Source organism: Mirounga leonina, unplaced genomic scaffold, assembly GCF_011800145.1.
Source record: "Mirounga leonina isolate KUSES-001 unplaced genomic scaffold, KU_Mleo_1.0 Mir_418, whole genome shotgun sequence".
Taxonomy (NCBI): domain Eukaryota; kingdom Metazoa; phylum Chordata; class Mammalia; order Carnivora; family Phocidae; genus Mirounga; species Mirounga leonina.
The window spans coordinates 8,633,015-8,658,295 of NW_023270739.1; the positions used below are offsets into that span (position 1 = coordinate 8,633,015).

At 39.0% G+C, this 25,281-nt stretch overlaps 1 protein-coding gene across 13 annotated transcripts in view; it reads left to right on the plus strand.

Moving 5' to 3' along the window:
* RBFOX2 (RNA binding fox-1 homolog 2) overlaps nt 1-25,281 on the plus strand; it is a 279,550-nt gene that overhangs the window by 74,310 nt on the left and 179,959 nt on the right. For all 13 annotated transcript variants that reach the window (XR_004676054.1, XM_034987601.1, XM_034987600.1 and 10 more), the window contains exon 2: nt 19,578-19,628. Coding sequence is in view for 12 of the 13 variants with exons in the window: in XM_034987601.1 (XP_034843492.1) it covers nt 19,578-19,628 (51 nt within the window). In the remaining variant the exon portion in view is untranslated. The remainder of the gene's footprint in view (nt 1-19,577; nt 19,629-25,281) is intronic.

Consider the following 25,281-nt stretch of genomic DNA (forward strand, 5'->3'; position numbering starts at 1 on the left):
ACTTGTTCCCTCTGGGCCTCATATTTATATTTTATTGAATGATTCATGTTGTATTTATTTACATGCCTCTCTCTCTTACCAGACTATGAGTTCCTTAAGAGAAGAATTAGTAACCTTCCTGTTTTTACCATGGTACCAGACCCATGAAAGTCACTTAGTAAATGTTTGTTGAAAGAATAAATGGGGAGGAAAAAGGAATGACCAGGTGAGGCCAGATTTAGGATGTTTGGAGCTTGATCATGAAAGCAGTGGAGGGCCATTAGCATGGGAGTGATGTGGATGGCGTTTTATGAAATTAAGCCTGGCCCTGGTAAGAAAATTGGGAAGAGGTGGATGGAGGCTGCTGGACCAGCCAAAAACCTGTTATAGTAATTTAGGCTTAAGTCAGGTGACCCCGGCCTTAAAAGCATTAAGGTGAATGCTTTTGTCATAGCTAATGAAAGACATATATCCTTGAGGAATATTTACAAAAACATAAACACAATAATACCCATGCTACCGAACATTTATTGCATACTTATAATATCCTGAATACTGTATTAAGGCCTCAGGGTGTATTATCTCATTTAATCTCCACAGCATCCTTGAAAGGTTATTTCCATTTTTTTTTTTGTTATTTCCATTGTTTGATGGTTAAGTAAAAATAAAACCTGTTCATTGTTGAAAAATTAGAAAATACAGATAGGCAGAAGAAAAATAATGTGTATCAATCATAAATCCAAACTCAACACCAAAACATATAATCACTTAACATTTGGGGATATATCCTTTTAGACTTAAAAAAAAGGTGCGTCCATGTGCTATATATATGCTTGCACATAAGGAAACCCTGAATATAAGGCTTTGTGCTGTTTCCCTATTGAAAGGACAGGCTAGGGGTGCCTGGGTGGCTCAGTTGTTACGCGTCTGCCTTCGGCTCAGGTCATGATCGCAGGGTCCTGGGATCGAGCCCCGCATCGGGCTCCCTGCTCAGCAGGAGGCCTGCTTCTCCCTCTCCCACTCCCCCTGCTTGTGTTCCCTCTCTCGCTGTCTCTCTGTCAAATAAATAAATAAAATCTTAAAAAAAAAAAAGGACAGGCTAACCTAATATGTAGACCTAAATATGTAAACTTTCAGGGATGTTGATGAAATAGGCAAATGTCTCTAAAATGTTAATTTTGTTTATTCATCCATATCTAAAATAATACACAAAATTATATAAGTAGAAACATTGTCTTCTGTGGTTCTTCTGTACGTACTTTGCTGCATCAGTATCTGTATTGTTGCTTACAACCATTTGAAGTCTTCAGATAATTTTCTAGGTCATATATTGAGATACAGCACTCTCACATCTATTATAGCTGCAGATGATTTTATTTCAAGCTTTAAGTATCCATTCAGATGACATCAGGAAGTTTGGTTTTCTTTATTCACACCATATTGTATACTGCATTGCTTAAAAAATTGTTTTTATTGAGATGAAATTCACCTAAAATTAACCTTTTTAAAGTGAACAGTTTGGTGGTATTGATTACATTTACAGTGTTGTGTAGCAACCACCCCTGTCTATTTCCAAACATTTTCATCACCCCCAGAAGAGCTCCATACCCAGTAAGCAGTCACCCTCCATTTCTCCTTCTCCTCATCTCCTGACAGCCACCAGTCTGCTTTCTGCCTCTATGAATTTACCTATTCTGCACATTTCATATAAATGGAATCATACAATCTGTGACTTTTTGTGTCTGGCTCCTTTCACTTAGCATCATGTTTTCAAGGTTCATCCATATTATAGCATGTACCAGTACTTTATTTCTTTTTATAGCTGAATCCTATTCCTTTGTATATATATACCACAATTTGTTTATCTGTTCGTTAGTGGGTGAACATTTGTATTGCTTCCATCTCTTAGTTGTTCTGCATAGTGCTGTGATGAACCTGTGTGTACAAGTATTTGAGTATCTGTTTTCGGTTCTTTTGGGAATATACCTAGGAGTGGAATTGCTGAGCCATATGGTAGCTCTATATTTAACTTTTTGAGGAACCCCCAAACTGTTTTCTACAGCAGCTGTACCATTTTATATTCCTACCAGCAGTGTACAAGGGTTTGTCAATTTATTTTTAATGAGGAACACAATAAGATGGGAAAAGTAAAGAGAAAATATGTGTGGCCTTTGAGTTTATTAGAGCTTTGTATCTCAGATTTTGCCTGATGGACTTATTAAATATTTAGCATCACTTCAGCACTAAGAATGAAATTTAGCTTAGGGAAATGTGTCTAATCTATTTTAAGTGGTAACAGACTAAAAAGTGAAGATAGGAGAAGTGAGAGAAGGGAAATTTACATAGACTTAAAATTCCTTGAAGGCAGAGGACCTATTCATCTTTGTGTCCTCTGCATTTAATAAAATGCTTGGCATGTCATAGGTTGTGTTGGGGGTCCCCAAGATGGTCCTAGGTCCAGCGATTCACTAGGATGTACAGAACTCAACATATAGTTAATACACATGGCTCGTAGTTATTGTCATGGCTGTGAATTATAACAGTGAAAGGCTATAAAGCAGAATCAGCAATAGGAAAGAGTGCATGGGGGTGAAGTCCAGAAGAAATCAGGCTCAAGCTTCCAAGAGTTCTCTCCCAGTGGAGTCACACAGGATGTGCTTACTTTCTTCAGCGGCAAATTGTGACAATGTTGTCTACCAGGGAAGCTCATTAGAGACATAGTGCTGAGATTTTTCTTTTTGGAGGGTAAGTGGGAAGGGTTGTTCACAGAGGGACCTCTACCTACTATATACCCCAAATCCAGACTCTCAGAAGGAAATGTTCAGCATAAACCATATTGTTTGCACAGTTTAGGCTTGGTGTGCCACTTTTTTTTATCAGTTCTGCTGATCCTCTCCCAAAAGGAAATCTAAGTTCTCAGACACCGGCCAAGGCCAACCTTGCAAGCTGCCCTTTCTAAGGATGGCAGTCAAGGCTTCTATATTCTTTTCCTCTGTCTAGGTGTTTTAATTCCTTAAGTGTTGCTAGGTTCTGTGAAGAAAACTATAAATGCCATAGTAGAGAACCAGCAGGCACTTCAGTGTGAGGCAGACCTGGATTTGTATTATTGTAGGCAAATTGCATAGCTTTCTGAGCCTCATTTTCTTACTATAGAGAGATGTATCGTAGAGTTTAATGAGAATACCAAGTAATAATGTATAAAAAACACTAAGCATAATGTCTGCCCTGTGTATAGTAAGTGGCTGTTAGCATTTTGTTTCAGCTCACCTGTATTAAGAAGTAAAGAGAGCTCAAAAGAATAGCAGATGTAATATAATAGCAGGTATAATATAGTGTAATAATATGATATATGATATATGATAAAATATCACTGATATAATTAATACATAATAGCAATTACCCCTTGGGCTGAGATAAAGCACCCAAAGACAGAGCTGTCCTTCCCTCCCCCCATCACCTGCACCAGGGGCCGAGATCTAGACATTATTGGAGAGGGCACAGCTGTGGCTCTCTGAGTGGGAGAGCTCTCTGAGTCCCTGTGATGCCAGACCTGCAGAACTTGTTGGAAATCTGCCTTTCAAAAAGTTGCCAGAAATCTACCTTTGAGGGTATAGGTTTTCTCTGCCATCTGAAAGTAGAGCATTCCTATGAAATGTTTTTTAAGCCTACATGGAGTAAAATGAAGAAGTGATTACCATTAATAGAGATAATAATAATGTGTTCCTTCGGACACATCTTGCCAGCTGATGCACAAAATAGAGATAAAGCACAGCTGCTCATGGCTACCGTTCAGAGATAGGTGGCTTGATGCTGTGATGCTGAGTGTGGTTTCTTGGAAGGAGCTTGGTTGTGCCACGGTAGCTGCTGGAGGTGGGTGCTACCTCTGTCATGGCTTGCTACAAAACTGTCACTGAACACTTTGCACTTTTTCCTTTCTTTGTGAAAGCAAAAATCCTCTTTGGATTTCTTTCTGTTAGCAAAACCAGATACTAATGTAGGTTTTTCTTTAAAGCAAAGTGGTGTAAGACAAACTTTCAAAAGGAAGGGGACATCTGTCCTGACTGAGGAAGGCTGTTCACAGGCAGTTGTCTTACCAGACGTACTTGGCTGTATCCCAGCCCAAAGGGGGCTACTAGGGGAAGGTACTGGCAGCTCGGTGCTGCTGCTTGCTGTTACATGCTTCAGGAGCCGGGAAGGAGGAAAACCCCTTGTCTTGTGAGAAACTGCTGAGAAGGCACATTGGGACCTGGAAGCAAAATGCGTTCCCCCTAGAGTGTATTTCCTGTGCCCTCCACCGACACAACTTGACATCGTGCATGCCGTCAAAGGAAAAGTACTTAAAAGGCCCAGATCCATTTTCACAGAGCAGGCAAAAAGGGTGAATGTGGAGCTGAGAGTCAGCTAATGGATAACCAGTATATGGGTAGAATGCCTATTTAATTACAGATGCTTAGAAACCAGGAAGAAGATGGCAAATAGAGATCTGAGGAACTTCAAATATAAGTAAGCCACATGCAAAAAACCCTGAATTTGGACCCTTGCCTTATGCCATACACAAAAATTAACTCAGAATGGATCTAAGACCTAAACAAAGGTCTAGAACTATAAAACTCTAAGAAGAAAACATAGGGATAAATCTTCATGACCTTGGATTTGGCAGTAGATTCTTGCTGCTTGGCAAAGGACTTGAATAGACATTTCTCCAAAGAAGATATACAGATGCCCAGTAAGCACTTGGAATGATGCTCAATATCACTAATCATAGGGGCAATGCAAATCAAGATGACAATGAAATAATAGTTCACACTCACTATAATGGCTATTGTGAGAAACAAACAAAAACAAGAAAATAAATGTTGGCGAGGATGTGGAGAAATCAGAATCCTTGTGTATTGCTGGAGGGAATGTAAAATGGGGCAGCTGTGGAGGAAAGAGGTATACGATGCCTCAAAATGTTAAACATAGAATTACCAATAATCCAGCCATTCTGCTTCTGCATGTATACCCACAGAACTGAAAGCAGGGACTCCAATAGATGTTTGTATACCCATGTTCCTAGTAGCATTATTCATAGTAGCCAAAAGGTGGAAGTAGACCAATCTACATGAACGGATGAATGATTAAACAAAATGGGGTTTGTCCATACAGTGGAATATTATTCAGCCTTAAAAAGAAGGAAATTCTGACTTAGGCTACAATGTGGATGAACTTTGAAGACATTATGGTAAATAAAATAAGCCAGTGACAAAAGGATATGATTCCACTTAGATGAAGTACCTAAAGTAGTCAAATTTATAGAGAGAAAACAGAATGGTGGTTGCCAGGGGGAAGGGGAGAATGGGGAGTTTATAATGACTATGGAGTTTCAGTTGGAGTTGTGGAGATGGCTGTGGTGAGGGTCACAACAGTGTGAATGTACTTCATGCCACAGAACTGTACACTTAAAAATGGTTGAAATGGTAAATTTTATACTATTTGTATGTAAACACAATTTTTTTTAAAAGGAAAAAAATAGAAACTGCTGAAGAATATTTATAGTATGATCTCAAATCTTAGTACTGGGAGGGGTAGACTGAAGTAGAATTTTATTTATTATTAATGTACTTCAAAATATAATTTGGTTATCATGATTAGATTTTAATTAAAAAAAAATAAGAACAGAATGAGTTTGTAAAGGAAATTTAAGAACTGGGAGTGTTAGCCAATCAGGAATTGATCCTAGCAGAGTGGCCTGCTTAGCTATATGAAGCATATATAAGTCATGAAAGGCCAAGTCGCTTTGGTCTCCTTAGAGCTAATTTCATTGGTTTCTCTCATTGACTGATGGAATGGATTCACAACATGACTAATTTTTTTTTTATTTTAAAGTTTTTTTAAATTAATTTTTTATTATTATGTTAATCACCGTACATTACATCATTAATTTTTGATGTAGTGTTCCATGATTCATTGTTTGTGTATAACACCCAGTGCTCCATGCAGAATGTGCCCTCCTTAATACCCATCACCAGGCTAACCCATCCCCCCACCCCCCTCCTCTCTAGAACCCTCAGTTTGTTTTTCAGAGTCCATAGTCTCTCATGGTTTGTGTCCCCCTCTGATTTCCCCCCCTTATTCTTCCCCTCCTGCTATCTTCTTCTTCTTCTTTTTTTTTTTTTAACATATAATGTATTATTTGTTTCAGAGGTACAGGTCTATGATTCAACAGTCTTGCACAATTCACAGCACTCACCAGAGCACATACCCTCCCCACTGTCTATCACCCAGGCACCCCATCCCTCCCAACCCCCCCCACTCTAGCAACCCTCAGTTTGTTTCCTGAGATTAAGAATTCCTCATATCAGTGAGGTCATATGATACATGTCTTTCTCTGATTGACTTATTTCGCTCAGCATAACACCCTTCAGTTCCATCCATGTCATTGCAAATGGCAAGGTTTCATTCCTTTTGATGGCTGCATAATATTCCATTGTATATATACCACATCTTCTTTATCCATTCATCTGTCGATGGACATCTTGGCTCTTTCCATAGTTTGGCTATTGTGGACATTGCTGCTATAAACATCAGGATGCACATATCCCTTCAGATCCCTACATTTGTATCTTTGGGGTAAATACCCAGTGGTGCAATTGCTGGATCGTATGGTAGTTATATTTTCAACTTTTTGAGGAACCTCCATACTGTTTTCTGGAGTGGCTGCACCAGCTTGCATTCCCACCAACAGTGTAGGAGGGTTCCCCTTTCTCTGCTTCCCCACCAACATCTGTCGTTTCCTGACTTAATTTTAGCCATTCTGACTGGTGTGAGGTGATATCTCATTGAGGTTTTGATTTGGATTTCCCTGATGCTGAGCGATGTTGAGCACTTTTTCATGTGTCTGTTGGCCATTTGGCTGTCTTCTTTGGGAAAATGTCTGTTCATGTCTTCTACCCATTTCTTGATTGGATCATTTGTTCTTCAGGTGTTGAGTTTGATAAGTTCTTTATAGGTTTTGGATACTAGCCCTTTATCTGATATGTCATTTGCAAATACCTTCTCCCATTCTTTCGGTTGTCTTTTGGTTTTGTTGACTGTTTCTTTTGCTGTGCAAAAGCTTTTTATCTTGATGAAGTCCCAATAGTTCATTTTTGCCCTTGCTTCCCTTGCCTTTGGCGATGTTTCTAGGAAGAAGTTGCTGCAGCTGAGGTGGAAGAGGTTGCTGCCTGTGTTCTCCTTTAGGATTTTGATGGACTCCTGTCTCACATTTAGGTCTTTCAACCATTTTGAGTCTATTTTTGTGTGTGGTGTAAGGAAATGGTCGTTTCATTCTTCTGCATGTGGCTGTCCAATTTTCCCAACACCATTTGTTGAAGAGACTGTCTTTTTTCCATTGGACATTCTTTCCTGCTTTGTCGAAGATTAGTTGACCATAGAGTTGAGGGTCCATTTCTGGGCTCTCTGTTCTGTTCCACTGATCTATGTGTCTGTTTTTGTGCCAGTACCATACTGTCTTGATGATGACAGCTTTGTAATAGAGCTTGAAGTCCGGAATTGTGATGCCGCCAGCTTTGCTTTTCTTTTTCAACATTCCTCTGGCTATTCGGGGTCTTTTCTGGTTCCATACAAATTTTAGGATTATTTGTTCCATTTCTTTGAAAAAAGTGAATGGTATTTTGATGGGGATTGCATTGAATGTGTAGATTGCTCTAGGTAGCATTGACATCTTCACAATATTTGTTCTTCCAATCCATGAGCATGGAACGTTTTTCCACTTCTTTGTGTCTTCCTCAATTTCCTTCATGAGTATTTTATAGTTTTCTGAGTACAGATTCTTTGCTTCTTTGGTTAGATTTATTTGACAGAGAGAGACACAGCGAGAGAGGGAACACAAGCATGGGGAGTGGGAGAGGGAGAAGCAGGCTTTCCGCTGAGCCTGACGTGGGGCTCAGTCCCAGGACTCTGGGATCATGACCTGAGCTGAAGGCAGACGCTTAACCACTGAGCCACCCAGGCGCCCCTATTCCTAGGTATCTTATGGTTTTGGGTGCAACTGCAAATGGGATCAACTCCTTAATTTCTCTTTCTTCTGTCTTGTTGTTGGTGTATAGGAATGCCACTGATTTCTGTGCATTGATTTTATATCCTGCCACTTTACTGAATTCCTGTATGAGTTCTAGCAATTTTGGAGTGGAGTTTTTTGGGTTTTCCACATAAAGTATCATATCATCTGCAGAGTGAGAGTTTGACTTCTTCTTTGCCGATTTGGATGCCTCTTATTTCTTTTTGTTGTCTGATTGCTGAGGCTAGGACTTCTAGTACTATGTTGAATAGCAGTGGTGATAGTGGACATCCCTGCCGTGTTCCTGACCTTAGGGGGAAAGCTCTCAGTTTTTCCCCATTGAGAATGATATTCACTGTGGGTTTTTCATAGATGGCTTTTATGATATTGAGGTATGTACCCTCTATCCCTGTACTCTGAAGAGTTTTGATCAAGAAAGGATGTTGTACTTTGTCACATGCTTTTTCTGCATCTATTGAGAGGATCATATGGTTTTTATTCTTTCTTTTATTAATGTATTGTATCACATTGATTTGCGGATGTTGAAGCAACCTTGCAGCCCAGGGATAAATCCCACTTGGTCGTGGTGAATAATCCTTTTAATGTACTGTTGTATCCTTTTGGCTAGTATTTTGGTGACAATTTTTGCATCCATGTTCATCAAGGATATTGGTCTGTAATTCTCCTTTTTGATGGGGTCTTTGTCTGGTTTGGGGATCAAGGTAATGGTGGCCTCATAAAACGAGTTTGGAAGTTTTCCTTCCATTTCTATTTTTTGGAACAGTTTCAGAAGAATAGGTATTAATTCTTCTTGAAATGTTTGGTAGAATTCCCCTGGGAAGCCATCTGGCCCTGAGCTTTTGTTTTTTGGGAGATTTTTGATGACTGCTTCAGTTTCCTTAGTGGTTATAGGTCTGTTCAGGTTTTCTATTTCTTCCTGGTTCAGTTTTGGTAGTTGATACATCTCTAGGAATGCATCCATTTCTTCCAGATTATCTAATTTGCTGGCATAGGTTGCTTGTAATATGTTCTTATAATTGTTTGTATTTCTTTGGTGTTGGTTGTGATCTCTCCTCTTTCATTCATGATTTTATTTATTTGGGTCATTTTTCTTTTTGATAAGTCTGGCCAGGGGTTTATCAATCTTGTTAATTCTTTCAAATTGAAGAACCAGCTCCTAGTTTTGTTGATCTGTTCTACTGTTCTATTTCATTGATTTCTGCTCTGATCTTTATTATTTCTCTTCTCTTGCTGGATTTAGGCTTTATTTGCTGTTCTTTCTCCAGCACCTTTAGGTGTAGGGTTAGGTTGTGTACTTGAGACCTTTCTTTTTTCTTGAGAAAGGCTTGTATTGCTATATACTTTCCTCTTAGGACTGCCTTTGCTGCATCCCAAAGATTTTGAACTGTTGTGTTTTCATTCTCATTTGTTTCCATGAATTTTTAAAATTCTTCTTTAATTTCCTGGCTGACCCATTCATTCTTTAGTAGGATGCTCTTTAGCCTCCATGTATTTGAGTTCTTTCTGACTTTCCTCTTGTGACTGAGTTCTAGTTTCAAAGCATTGTGGTCTGAAAATACGCAGGGAATGATCCCAATCTTTTGGTACCGGTTGAGACCTGATTTGTGACCTAGGATGTGATCAGTTCTGGAGAATGTTCCATGGGCACTAGAGAAGAATGTGTATTCTGTTGCTTGGGGATGTAATGTTCTGAATATATCTGTGAGGTCCATTTGGTCCAGTGTGTCATTTAAAGTCTTTATTTCCTTGTTGATCTTTTGCTTAGATGATCTGTCCATTTCAGTGAGGGGGGGGGGTAAAGTCCCCCACTATTATTGTATTGTTGTCAATGTGTTTCTCTGTTTCTGTTATTAATTGCCATATATAACTGGCTGCTCCCATGTTAGGGGCATAGATACTTAAAATTGTTAGATCTTCTTGTTGGATAGACCCTTTAAGTGTGACATAGTGTCCTTCCTCATCTCTTATTACAGTCTTTGGTTTAAAATCTAATTTGTCTGATATAAGGATTGCCACCCCAGCTTTCTTTTGGTGTCCATTAGCATGGGAAATGGTTTTCCACCCCTTCACTTTCAATCTGGGGGTGTCTTTGGGTCTAAAATGAGTCTCTTGCAGATAGCATATTGATGGGTCTTGTTTTTTATCCAATCTGATAGCCTGTGTCTTTTGATTGGGGCATTGAGCCCATTTACATTCAGGGTAACTGAAAGATATGAATTTAGTGCCATTGTATTGCCTGTAAGGTGACTGTTACTGTATATTGTCTGTGTTCCTTTCTGGTCTGTGTTGCTTTTAGGCTCTCTCTTTGCTTAGAGGACCCCTTTCAAGATTTCTTGTAGGGCTGGTTTTGTGTTTGCAAATTCCTTTAGTTTTTGTTTGTCCTGGAAGCTTTTTATCTCTCCTTCTATTTTCAATGACAGCCTAGTTGGATATAGTATTCTTGGCTGCATTTTTTTCTCATTTAGTGCTCTGAATATATCATGCCAGTCCCCCTTTCTGGCCTGCCAGGTCTCTGTGGATAGGTCTGTTGCCAATCTAATGTTTCTACCATTGTAGGTTACATATCTCTTCTCCCGAGCTGCTTTCAGGATTTTCTCTTTGTCTCTGAGACTCGTAAGTTTTACTATTAGATGTCCGGGTATTGACTTATTTTTATTGATTTTGAGGGGGGTTCTCTGTGCCTCCTGGATTTTGATGCCTGTTTCCTTCCCCAAATTAGGGAAGTTCTCTGCTATAATTTGCTCCAGTATACCTTCTGTCCCTCTCTCTCTTTCTTCTTCTTCTGGGATCCCAATTATTCTAATGTTGTTTCATCTTATGGTATCACTTTTCTCTCAAATTCTGCCCTCGTGATCCAGTAGTTGTTTATCTCTCTTTTTCTCAGCTTCTTTTTTTCCCCATCATTTGGTCTTCTATATCACTAATTCTCTTTTCTGCCTCATTTATCCTAACAGTTAGAGCCTCCATTTTTTATTGCACCTCATTAATAGCTGTTTTGATTTTGACTTGGTTAGATTTTAGTTCTTTTATTTCTCCAGAAAGGGTTTCTCTACATGCTTTTTTTCAAGCTCAGCTAACATCTTTAAAATCATGATTCTGAACTCTAGTTCTGACATCTTACTAATGTCTGTATTGATTAGGTCCCTGGCAGATGGTATTGCCTCTTGTTCTTTCTGTTGAGATGATTTTTTCTGTCTTGTCATTTTGAACATGACTAATTTTTATCTAGTTTTCGAACACCTTCAGTGATGCTGGATGGCCATTTAGCAGTATTTCTAAAGAACTGACTTTAAGCTAAGAAAAATTGAAGGTTAGTTGTTTGGAAATCTGTGACTTTGTAGGAATGAGTCCCACAGATTGGATTTCTCTCTCAAGGCATTTGCAACTGATAGACATGGGGGAGTTCCACACAACTCCTTCACAGCATGTTAAATACTGTGCCTGATAAGCTCTACTACAATTATCTCCTTTAATCATCACAACTTTATGAGGTAGAGTTTATCTATTACACATTCAAGCAAATTGAGGCTCAGAGAGATTAAATGATTTGCCCAGAGTCACAGAGTTAGAATGTGATACCGCCAGTATTTGAATCTACATCTCTTTCACTCCCAGAGCCCCTGCTTTCTGTATTATATCATGAAAGGAGCTATTTGTATGTGCAATTAGCAGAGTCTGAGGCAAATCAGAGGCAAATCACTTCTGTGATTTGAGAGGCAAGAGTTCTCAGCTCTAGGTTCTCTTTTCTGTCTGCTTAATCGAAGTACTTAGGATAGAGCACTTAATCGAAGTACTTAGGATAGAGCACTTCTCTTTGAACCTCAGTTTCCTCACCTATAAAGAAAAGGGATTTGATTGGTTATCTTTTCGAAATCTGTCACTGTTATTAAAAAGAAGAAATTTTACTGTGTTCCAGAGGTGGGCTGTGAGGACCCAATCAGTCGCTGTCAGATTTTAACATGAAACATATTATTTATACAAGGGCATTTTTTTTTTTTAACTTAAAAAAAGAAAGGGTGGGAGGTGGTGAATATGACAAAGTACTTTCATCAGTTGTCTTGATCAGGATGTAGAATAAATTATGTTTTATTTTATTGGAGCATGAAAGCTTAGTTTACCAGTTACCAGTAGGACTTATGTTGAGATTATGTTGTTAGATACTACCAGATTCATATCCCTTATAAGATGAAGATCTTATCTCTGGGTACCTTGGACCCTGTATGGCTTGGAAGCAGAATGATACCCTCTGGCTGCTTAGCAATCTCTCTTCCGGAGCCAAAGGTTCCTGTGGTTGGGATTGGATTTTGCATGCAGTAACATATGGAATTTGGGTACATCTTCAGTTCCTGTGCTGTTCCCTTCCATGTCCGTACTTGAAAAACAGTAACTTTGGCTGAAAAACAAGGTAGTGAAATATCTTGGGAAACTTGATTTGCTTGTTTTTCCAGCCAGTGTTGTTTAAATCAATCTTTCCTTCCGTTGTTAAATGTGTGTAGGGTAATGGGAAGTCCATTTTCAACTGCAAATAAGTTGGTGAAAAATCTGGGCTTGTTACCATTGTCCAAGTTTTGTTCGTAGCAGGCAGCTTCGTTTCTGTTTCTTTCTTTTGCTTCTTTTTACTCACCTCTCCCCAAATTGCCTGGTGGCAAGAATTTACTTTGTTCCATTCTCAGTATTTTTCTTTCCCTTTCATTTTGTGAAATGGGTTTGATTTTGTTGGACACAAAAGAAAGACAGTGGGGTGGATTTTAATTTTAATTTTTTTATTGCTTGGTGTAACTTCATTGTACATTTCTGGTTTTCTCAACCCTGCTCCTCGACAGCCCTGTAATTGATAGAAGCCAATAAGAAATACTCTTGTAATAAATCTCTGGACATTGAACATGCGATCTGTTAAGCAGGTGAAACCAGGGGAGATTGGCAGAAGAGGGTGTCTTCCTTAGGCTCCTGTTAATGTTTTATGGATCATTCCATTGCTCAGGAGTTATGGCTAGAGTATTCTATCACTACTATATTTCCATGTCAATGCAGGAATTTTTGATCTTCAGTGTTGTTAATTTCTCCTGACACTTCTCTTTTAGCTTTATTTTAAAAATGCTTAAGGAAGCAGTGCTTTTTGCTTTTCCTCTCAGGTGCAGTATTTTGGATACTTTTTGCAATGGGCATATATTTGACTAATCATTCAGAAAAGATACTGACTTTCAGAATCATTTAGGAAAGTAGCTTTAGAAACCCTGCTGTTTTGTAAGCATGCATCAGTCACTATGCTGAGGTGTGGTCCTCCACTGAGCACCTACCCCCATTCCCACACACACTGTTCCAGAAGATCTTCTGGAGGTTTGAGGTTTGTTGTTGTTGTTTTAAATAAATGTTAGTTATGGTATCATTACATTATCTTGTAATTATTATAAGTTTGAGCTCCTCAAGGGCAAGTATACCAACGCTGCATTTGTCATAGGCAATTGTTCAATCATTCTTACTGAATAAAGGAAGGGTTCTTTTGCTTAAATGGATTTTTCAAACATAGGTGCAAGTGGGAGCCTCTAAGCCTCCTGTGAAAGAATATGGAAGTCAGGTGCTAATTTTCTTCTCTCAGTGTCCACTCTACAAGCATGGCCCACTGTAGTTGCTCTATTTGACCGTTACTTAAGGAGCCTTCTATTATTCTCTCACAGGTCCACTAACTAGAAGCTTCTAAACAGGCTTAATTGCTGACCTCTATAGTCACTAAGGATTCTTGTGGTTGGCATTTTATTTCTTATGTATTCTTTTTATTTTTGAGCAGCCTCTGTGCCTAGGCAGAGTCAGTTTTGAACTCTTTTGAGTCTTGCTAGGCCAGAACTTTTATTTGTGGAGGCGCATGCTTAGCTGCTAAGCCTTTTCTCTTGGAGTTTAACACGTCTGGTTTCTATCCCATCTGTTCATTAGCTAGCCTTGTAATTCCATCTCTGCTTTAAATATCAGTTATTATTTCTACACCGATTGAAAACTCAGATCGGCACGTCTTAGCTGGTCAGCACAGTCTCAGGGCCAGAGTGTTCTCTACTGGTTGTCACGAAGCTGCAGAAGTCCTGGGTACAGAGTTAAGAGCTAAGTGTGAGGGCAGCTCAGCCACTGTCATTAGCTATTTGGCTTTGAGCAAATCACTTAATCTTTCTGAGATTCAGTTTTGTTATCTGTAAAATGAGGGTTATAAAACCTATTTTCTGCATTGTGAGGACTAAGTAAGATTAAGTGAAGGTATTTTTGTAAGTTACAAAACGTTATGGAACACTGGTAGTAGTGACTTAATACGCCAAATAATACGTGAATTTTACGTGTTGTAAAATTGAAACAATTCAGCTAAAGCGTGCCCTCTCGGCCTTCCACAAATCTTCTTCTCCCTAGAGGTAACCCCTACGCATTTATTACTCTGTGCATTTATTTACTTTTTATGTGCATGTAGAAATCTCTTTTCGTATTATGATTTAAAAAGGTACATTGTCCTATCATTTAATATGACATGAGATAATTTGTAGAGATTTTACCTTTTGAAAAACTTGCACACAGGGTGTTGAGATAAATAATAGCACCTATTCTCATTATTAAGGGAGACCAGGGTTCTTTCTGGTTTTTCACTATTACAAACAACACTGCATTGAAAGTCTTTGCACATGCTTCTTTGAGCACACGTGCAAGTGGTTATCTAGAGAGGCTATGAGAGAAAAGATGTGAAATTACAAGAAGGTGTGTGCACTTAGCATTTTAATGATTATTATCAAATTGCTTTCCAAAACAGTGGTCTCGATATAGTTATATTCTGACTATTAGATATGAAGGTACCTATTTACTCTTCTTGCTAACTTGTGATATTTTCTTTTTCATTTTTGCCAGTCTCATGAGTGAAAAATGATATCTCAAATCCAAAAGAATGTTCATAGACAGTATGGTATGTGAGTGCAAAGAAAAAGCATAACTGGAAACAATTTAAAAATTTATTAAGAGGAAAATAAGACAGGTGAATAAATTGTGACATAGCCATAAGATAGAATACTGAACAGGAGTCACAGCTACTGAGATACAGTAGATGCATAAGGGGGATTTATCTCATAGTCTGGAGCAAGAAAAGGAAATTGCTAAAGAATACAGATGATAAGATCCATTTCTATAAATTAAAAAACATGCAGAGTTAAGGCATTTTGAAGGGACATATTTATACATGATAAAATTAAAAAGGAAAGCAAGCCTTTGTCATTAAATGTAGGCTACTTTCAGAGGCAGGAGTTTCTGAGGGCTCGTGAATTCCAGATAACCTTACCTGGGAGATGGGGGAGAGAGAGGAGCTTGACTTTGCCAAGGCCTGTGGAGGAATGAGTCCATTTCCTCTGACATCTATCTGTGCAGCCTGCTACATTTGTCTTTGCTGTTAATGTTTCTGACAATACCAGCTTGTAGGTTTGATTTTTTTTCCTTATAAAAAGTTCTCTGCATTGTTGAACTCAAGAATATAGTTTATATGTGGGATATTCTCTGGGAGTGATGAATGTTAATTTTGCTTTTGGATGTTTTCCATTACTTTCTTAATCATATAATTTCTTTCTCAATCTTAAAATAGTTACTGTAGAAAAATAATATGGAATGGTTATTGTAGAAGAGAATTTGATAAAATGGAAAGAATAGGGGCTTTGGAGTCCAACAGACCTGGGTTGAAATTTTTTTCCCTACTCAGTCCTATGCTTTATTATCTCTTTGCTGCTTTCTGCTCCTCCTCCCCTCCATCCTGAAACTATACCTGATTTAGTTGCTCAGTATCTAGTAGTTATCACCATCTTTATCATCATCAGTGTTGTTAAAATCTGTAGGGAATGGTGTCAAAGTAAATTACAGAATCCAGAACAAATAAGACACTTAATGTGGATTTCAGAAGGAGCCCTGTTCTTTTTGTTATAGTCTAAGATGTATATGTCTCCCCTGTAAAAATTAGTGTGAAAGCAGCTAACCATGGCCCATTATTATTATTGTTATTAAATAATAGGTTGATTGACATAGAATTCACAGACCATAAATCTCACCCTTTTATTTTTTTTATTTTTAAAGATTTATTTATTTATTTGAGAGAGAGCACGAGCAGGGGCAGGGGCAGAGGGAGAAGCAGACTCTCCACTAAGTAGGGAGCCCGACGCGGGGCTCAATCCCAGGACCCTGGGATCATAACCTGAGCCGAAGGCAGACGCTTAACTGACTGAGCCACCCAGGTGCCCCAAATCCCACCCTTTTAAAGTGATATTAGTAGTTTTTAGTATAATCATAAAGCTGTACATCTGTCATCACTAATTCCAGAACATTGTCATCACCAAAACCAAACCCAGTACCTGTTACCACTTACTCCCCATTTCACCCTTTTATCCCCTAGAGCTGCTAATCTCTTTTCTTTCTCTATGGATTTGTCCATTCTGAATATTTCATATAAATGGAATCATACAATTTTCTGGGTTTTTTTTTTCACTTAGCATGGTGTTTTCAATATTATATTGTATCATACTTTGTTCCTTTGTGTTACCCACTAACATTCAGTTATGGTTATATCATACTTTATTTATCTATTCATCAACTGGTGAACATTTGGATTGTTTCTACTTTTTGGTGATTATGAAATAAAGCTGCTATGCACATTCCAGTACAAGGTTATGTGTGGATCTGTGTTTTCAGTTTTATTCCTTACACCTAATGTGGAATTGCTGGATCATATGGTAATTCTGTTGTAACATTTTGAGGGACTGCCAGACTGCTTCCAGAGTGCCTTTACCACATTCCTACCGGCAATGTATGAAATTCCAATTTCTCCACATCTTCACTAAAGTTTGTCTTTTTTTCATAACGGGTGTGAAGTATTTTCTCATTGCAATTTTGATTTGCATTTCCCTAATGACTAATGAGGTTGAGCATCTTTTCATGTACTTATTGGCCATTTGTATTTCTTCTTTGGAGAACTTCCTGTGCATATCCTTTCCTCATTTTAAAATTTAGGTTGTCTTTTTAAGAGTTCTTTATATATATTTTGAATACAGGCATTTTATCAGATGACTTACAGTATTTTCTCCTATTCTGTGAGTTTTCTTTTCATTTATTGATGGAGTCCCCCCTCACTTTACTGAGGTATAATTGACCTATAACACTGTATAAATTCAAGGTGTACAAGGGTTTGATTTGGTGCACTTATATATTGGGAAGTGATGACCAGCGCAGTGTTAGCAAACACCTGCCTCATGTCACATAATGACCATTTATTTGTTATGGTGGGAACGTTTAAGATCTACATTCTTAGCACCTTTCAAGTATATAATACAGTATTATTAACTAATCACTATGCCAGACATTAGATTCCCAGAATTGATGGTATCCTTTGAGTCCCAGAAGTTTTTAATTTTGTTGAAGTCCAGTTTGTCTGTTGTTTCCTTTGTCAGTTGTTTTTTTGATGTCATACTGAAGATAACTATTGCCTAACCAAAAGTCATGAAGATTTGCTTCTCTGTTTTCTTCTAAGAGTTTTGTGGTTTTAGATCTGTGATCTATTTTGAGTTTCTATATGGTGTAAGATAGCGTTCCAACTTCATTCTTTTATATGTTGATAGCCAGTTGTCCCAACACCATTTGTTGAAAAGACTGTTCTTACCCCCATTGATTTTCTTGGCACCCTTTTCAAAAATCATAATTTTAACATAATTTTAAGGGTTTATTTCTGGACTCTCAGTTGTAGCCCATCAGTTTATATGTCTATCCTTAGGCCAGTATTACCCTATCTTGATTACTGTAGCTTTGCAGGAAACTTTGAAATCAGGAAGCATGAATCCTTCCGCTTTACTCTTCTTTCTCAGGATTGTTTGGCACCTATAATTTTTTAAGGCTGTTATCTTTGGTGTGGTTTCTCTGGGGAGACTTAATTTATAAATGTCCAAAATAGAGACTTAGGAATCAAAAAGGAGAACGTGGATTTTCTGTGATTGAATCAGTGATGAATGCCAGAATAACTTCAGCTTATTGAACTCCATTTATTTATTTATCCATTGTTTTGTGTGCCCATCGTGTGTTAGACACTGTGCTAGATTGCAGGGAAACAGCAATGAACAGACATGGTATCTCTGCAGTGAGCTTATGTTGGCTCCTGGCTTCATGCTTTTAATGCAGTGTGGATGTCTGATTATCAAAGATAAGGATATAATCAAAGCCGATCTATCATTGGTTGGAAAGTACTCTCGCCATATTTGAAAGTCCTATGTAGCAGTGCAGATTCTTACCTTGTTATTCTGCTAGTTGGAATGAAAGTATAAATGGATGGAAAAAGAAGATGAGTATTTTCCAGGTAGCTGTGTTGAGCATGTTGAAGAAATTTAAAAAGCACCATATGTTCTCATTTACACTTCGGTATGCACATAGATCTCCTCCCATTTAAAAGTTCACTTGAAGGCAAGGGCCTTGTGTTATTGATCTTTCTTACTGATGACTATCATCTAACCGTACTTTAAAAATATTAGGTGTTTAGGGAGCCTGGGTGACTCAGTTAAGTGTCCAACTCTTGATTTTGGCTCAGGTCATGATCTCAGGGTCGTGAGATCGAGCCTTGCATCAGGCTCCACACTGGGCGTGGAGCCTGCTTAAAGTTCTCTCTGTCCCTCTGCCCCTCTTCCCCCCTTCTCTTTCTAAAAAAAAGCAGGTGTTCAGTATGCGTTGACTGAATGATTGAATGGGTCAAGCCATGAATGAGTGCTCATATCATATGACCTTATACTAAATTAGGGTTTGCCTAGCTTTTATTGGCTATCATTTTTGCCCCCAAGGATCTTGATTTAGTGGTTAATGTGAAGATGAGACACTCAATATGATACACCTTTACAAAAATAAGATTTATTGAGTCATAAATTATATGAAAAGGAAATTGTACAAATAGCCTAAATGCATTTTAATATATACATGTTAGGAGTCACTTGGGTCCATAGGGTGATATAGGGTGTAGAGGAAGTCCTGAGCAGAGGTGGGATTTCATGTAGGGTTCAAAGAACTGAAGGAACACATATTGATGGAGGGGAGTGGCTAAAACTTCTAGGCCAAGAGGTAGTTCTCAGAACGGGTGGTACTGTTCACCCAGGAGACTTCTGGGAAAGTATGGATGTTTTTGGTTGTCCTCGTGTTTAGGATTGCTACTGGCTTTTAGTGGTTTAGGGCCAGGGAGGCTAAAGTCCCACAGTGTGAAGTTAGGAGTTGATTTGTCTCAAATCACAGTGGCTCCCTATTTGAGATATACTGGGAAGGAAACAGATTTAGCTGTATAAGGAGGAAAATAGTGTTTAAGAGTAGTTTTTTGAAGCAAATACTATTTGTTTGGTTTGGGTTTTGCCATTGTAGAGGCTGAACTGGGAGAGGTATGTAGTTATAGTGGAATATAGCAATGGAACATCTTAGGAACTGTTGCAGGAATTTATATTTGATCAGTTTGGATGATTTTGGTGATTCTTAACATTTTCTTTTGTCTTATAGTTTGATTTTCTTTTCTTTCTCTTAGAACGAGCCTCTGACCCAAGGTTATCATGGATTCCCAGCACGGGACAGCCAGGTTGGTATCTGCTGTTATAACTCAGATGGGTGTGTGTGTGTGTGTGTGTGTGTGTGTGTGTGTGTGTGTGTGACAGCCAGGTTGGTATCCGCTGTTATAACTCAGATGGGGTGTGTGTGTGTGTGTGTGTGTGTGTGTTCATTCTAAGGGTCCTATGGTAGAGAGCATTTCCTGAAATAATTTTGGAGAGTGATGTGGTTAGTTTCAGCAATGACTTTACATTTGAGATACAAATAAAATATATTTTTTAATCCTAAAAGAACTGTAATCACGTTACTGAAATTGTGGATATTACAGGGAAAAAAAATCACTCAGGCGCAGCCATAATTGCTTTTGTTTTTTCTTCTCCAGGCTGATAGTAATTTTTTAACCTGGTTTTCTTGATGTCTCATAATTCTAAGTGCTGGGCTTGCCTCTTAATTCTCTGCCACTTAGCCCCTGCCTGCACCAATTTTTTTTGAGTCCTTGCAATAATCTGCAACGAGAAAATTCCATTCTCTTTCCTGGGGGAATTCAGCCTTATGGTTTTAATCAGGGAAGGCTTGCTTGAGAGAGGGAAGTTTCTGCTGCCTTTCTTCGTTAGAGAGGGAGGATGATTGGAAAAAAGCCCAGGTCCTACTGTGGGTAGAGCAGTACTGCTTCCTGTGAGATATCCCCTGGATGCTTTAGGTGAGTGCATAAAATGCCTTCCCTATCCTTCCACTGTTTGAAGCCTTGAGCAGATGAGGCTGAAGCTGCATTAGGTTAGAAGAACAGGTAAAGCTGCCTCAGAGGAATGATGTGGCTTAAGATACCTATCCTCTGAAATTTGCCTCCTTGCTGTTTGGACATATAGATATTTTTCAGGAGATTAGAAAGGGTAGCTCCTAGCACTATCTTTGAATGCCTATCCAACTTCCCTGTAGGGTTGTCCAAAAATGCCCTCACTATTAGGCTTGTCCAAAGGACATGTGTCATCAGAGTGCTAAACCAGAGTGTTGTGACATAGTTGAATCTCATCAGAGCCCCTGAAGCTGATCTTAACAACTAGGATGGCCCCATCATCAGTGGTCATCTGGTTGAGTACTTGCCCAGTTCTTGCACTTTTGGTGCTCGGTTGGCATCAGACCAGCCCCAGGTAGGGTGTGGAGAAAAAGGGGGAGGGAGAGTGGTGTTGATTTCTTTGTTCATCTCCCGGTGGGATCATCACCGTTGTCATTGAAGTTTGTCCCTATGGAAGTTTTTGTTGAAAGATACAGTCATTTACTTCAAATCTAAAGAAAATATAGAGGATTTTTTTTTCTTTCTTTCTTTCTGGTTTGGATCTGCTCTAGAGCTTTTGTAAGCTGTGAAATTTATGCCCTTTGATAGTAGTTCTATATCGTGGCCATATATCAGGAAAAGTATTACTGCCTAGAGATCATCCCCCAGAGGTTCTGATTGAGTAGGTCTAAAATTGGGTTTAGTCATTCACATATTTAGAAATCCTTATAGGTGATGCTGTTTTGCGGCCAGGGTTGAGAACTGTAGTCCTATGGGCTACTTTAAAAGGAGTGACATTTTCTGTTTCATCCTGTACTTTTCACCTAGGACCTTTAAAACATAAAGGATCATGGTCAGTCTCTATCCAGTCTTGGATACTAGTGCGTATGTTTACGTGTTTATAAAATTTTGCTTATGTTGGGTTATAGGCTTATTTTAGATATAGAAAGGTAAAACTAATTGAAGTAAAGTATGGGAATAGACGTACTGAATTTAAAAGGATCTGAAAGGTACTGTATAATGCTCTGTTCTTCCTGTGGGGATTGCAGATCAATAAGAAACTAAGCAAAAGGAATTAAGAGGAATTTGTTAAAGCACAGTTGCTTGGAACTGCTTTATTTTTCCTTTCTCTTGTGAAAGGGACCCACTTCTGTAACCTGCACCTTCATTACTCATACTCTCTCTGCTGTAGGTCTATGCAGACCCTTTGCCATAGTTTAAAGCTGCTAATTTACTTTGAGGCACATTCTGATGGTGACAGGTTTATATTAGTTTATTTTCTTGGGCTTTATTTTGTTCTCTGGCTGGATCTTTGAATTACAGATCTTAGAGCAGTGCAAACAGGCAAATATTGAATAGCTGCTTGTTGTATTTGATGAATACAGAATCCAAATGAGTACTGCTGATTAATGCGCCTAACCTTGTGAACTCTCACTTTGTGTGCTGAGGTTTGGGAGGCATTTATCAGTGTGCAACACTGGTCACTGAGCAGCCTGAGCTGGGCAGAAACTGAACTTACGATCTTTACATTTCCCCAGAGTGGTTTGGCTCAGCAAATCAGGAGCCAGGGGGGTGAGGTGAAGGTGAATTTTAATAGTGTGTATTTATTTGCCCTCATTCTTTTGCTGTTCCTTTCTAAACAGATAGGAACCGTCCCCAGACAGGATTTTTATTAGCATCTCCTCATGATTTTAAAAGAGACAAAGTTAAAATCCTGATCCTCCTAGAGCACTGTCATCTGTACTTTCCCACCTCATCCTCACAGTCACCTTTTGAAGTAGATAAAGCAAACACTTCCTTTGGAGAGAGCAGAAAACTGAGGCACACAGAGATAAAGTGACTTATCCAGGGTAACCATACCAGACAGTAGCTGCATAAGAACTGAAATTTGTCTTCTCTTTGTTGAGGGCCCTTTCCTCAGCCCTGGGGATTGTTCCCTCACACAAGGAAAAGTGTGGTCATGTGCATGTAGGCCTGCTCACTCCCATACTTCATTTATTGTTTGGCGGCTTCATAGGCCTAGTGAAGCTCAGCCACAGATTTAGGAAGTCATGGCCCCTGGTTAAGGATTATTACCCCTGAGTTCCTTAGCACCAAGTAGACCAGCATCTCACTGTTCAGTGACCTTTTTCATGCTGTTATGTAAGCTCCCACCAGCACATTTGAATTAGAAACCTGTGGAGCAAAGGAGGGAAAAAAACATCTGCCACCTTGTAGAGGTTTTGCTTTTTTATGTGCAGTCACCCCAGCCTTCTTTCCCAATCAGTTAGCAAGCTTTATGAGATGACAAGCCATTGCATTCATAAAGCACTCCAAGCACTTCACCAAGCTTGCTAATGGGCTTTCTCTGTGGAAGTGCAGGAGACGAACTCGTCCAGATTTACAGAAGTGAAAACCAGCTGGAAGGCTGAGTGTCTCACCTAAGGCTGTACAGGAGGTTGGATTGATGATACAATATAGCGGTTTAGATTCCCAGCTGATTGTTTCTCTGTGGTTTATGTATATGCGCAGGTGCTTATTTGAGTGTTGATTAAGGCTGGAATATTTTGTGGGTTTGTAATATTTTTAAATGAGAGAATGTTTGTGTGTATTAACTCCAGGGTTTTTAGATAGGAGGGGCTTAGGAGTATCAGTCTGATTAGAGTATCTGCATAGCAAGCTTACTATTTTTGCCAACATTATTTGTTTAGGATGGCTTTCGGGGGCTTCTGGAGAGTATAGTGGGAGTCCCGAGGCCAGCCCCTTGCCATCTCTTGGTGCCATAACTTTATGTCTGCTATATTAGGATGGCCATATAATTCATCATTCTAGTTGGAGCACTTTTGAGGGTGAAAAGTGATGCTCATTTGAAACAGTCCCAGGCAAACCTAGATGGGTGCGGTGTGTGGTCATCTTAGCCATAATTCCAGAACTGTAGCGAAGGTCCCCTTAACTGATGTGATCAGGAATTGGGATTATGGCACAGTGCATTGCCTAACATTTAACCTGGGTGGGAATGAAACATCACCATTCACATTTGAGATGAGAGATGGTATAGATTCTTGGTTGGGTTCAGGTGTTGAGTCAGGTGTAGAGCTGAGAATAATAGTATGTTAAAAAAACTAATGTTTGTAAAGTACTTTACAGTGTGCTTCCGTGTTCACTGAGTTTTGATCTTCACAATAGCTCTGCTAGGTAGGTGGGGCTTTACTATCTCTATAGATAAGAAAACCAATGCAGGGGGCACCTGGGTGGCTCAGTCAGTTAAGCATCTGACTCTTGATTTCAGCTCAGGTCATGATCTCAAAGTCCTGGGATAGAACCCGGCATCAGGCTCCCCACTCAGCAGGGAGTCTGCTTGGGAATTCTCTCCCTTTCCCTCTGCCCCTCCCCCTGCTTATGCACACTTTCAAATAAATAAATAAATCTTAAAAAAAAAATAGAACCAACACAGATTTTTAAATGAATTTCCAATGTCACGTAGAGGGGAGGTGGCAGAAATAGGCTTGAACCCTGGATTTTCAGCCTCCAGGGTCTTGTATTTCCCTTTTGTGTTCTTCTGTCAGTGTTCTCTCTTCCTTGAATGGGGGTATTCTCTTGCTAGTGTGACAAGATGTTATGGAATCCTTGGGGAATGTAGCAACATGAAAAGGCTTCATATGACCTGGACATCCCTTGAGTAACTTATGTCTGTCAAGTTTTCTTCCTGTCTTGTTTGTTAAAATAGCTTATGGTTCACAGTTTATCTTTTTGTATTTTATCTATCTATCTATCTATCTATCTATTTATTTATTTATTTATTTATTTATTTATATTTTATTTATTTATTTGACCAGACACCCAGTGAGAGCAGGAATACAAGCAGGGGGAGTGGGAGAGGGAGAAGCAGGCTTCCCGCGGAGCAGGGAGCCCGATGTGGGGCTCGATCCCAGGACCCCAGGATCATGACCTGAGCTGAAGGCAGGCACTTAACGACTGAGCCACCCAGGCGCCCCAATCTTTTTGTATTTTAAATATAAAGAAAAAAATAATGTCATGGTGTTAGGCTCTTTATCTTATTTTTAAAATGCTGGTCAGTGGCTCCTTAAAATTTTTTTCCTTTTCCTGAAATTCTGTTGAAAAGCCATTCTATCTACATGTTTAGGTGAAACACGGAAACAATGAGAATGTCAAAGGAGATGTTCAAGTTGGCAGATGTGACTTTGTTAGAGATTTTAATTGGGAGTGCCAGCCGTACTTTTAATTGAGAGGATAGGTTAAAAATGACCTAAGGGGTGCCTGAGTGGCTCAGTCAGTTAAGCATCCAACTCTTGATTGAAGCTCAGGTCTTGATCTCAGGGTCATGAGTTCAAGCCCCGTGTTGGGCTCCACACTAGGTGTGGAGTCTACTTAAAAAAACAAAAACAAAAATAAAAATGACCTAAGGGATTTATTTTTCAGAAGTATTTTCTTTCTTAAGAATTGGGAAAAAAATTTCCTTTTCTAACCTGTTCTTCCTTTTATCCCTGGAAATGGGCTTTATTTTAGTCAGAGTTTTTATAAATTAACTTTCAGGGCTTTTAGTTATTTTGATTGGGAGCCATGGACAATAGCAAATGGTTTGGTGCCAAAGAAATGGCTACTTTTCCTCCCTTGGGGAGAGTTAGAGTGGAGGACACGGTGAGAGAGTGTTCAAGTTCTAGCTCAGTGCTTTCAAGCTTAAAAAAGACAACAACCCCTAGTAAGCAGTACCTTTAACATCATGACCCAGTACACACACACACACACACACACACACAAACAAGTAGAACTTAGAACTAGTCTTCCAAATAGTACTTACCCTTACTGTGTTGTAAGTACTGTGTATTTTCCATTCTTTTCCATTCAACAATTGGTTGAGCAAAATTGATTTTCTGGACCTACTAATAGATGGCAGTCTGTAGTTTTGAAGAAC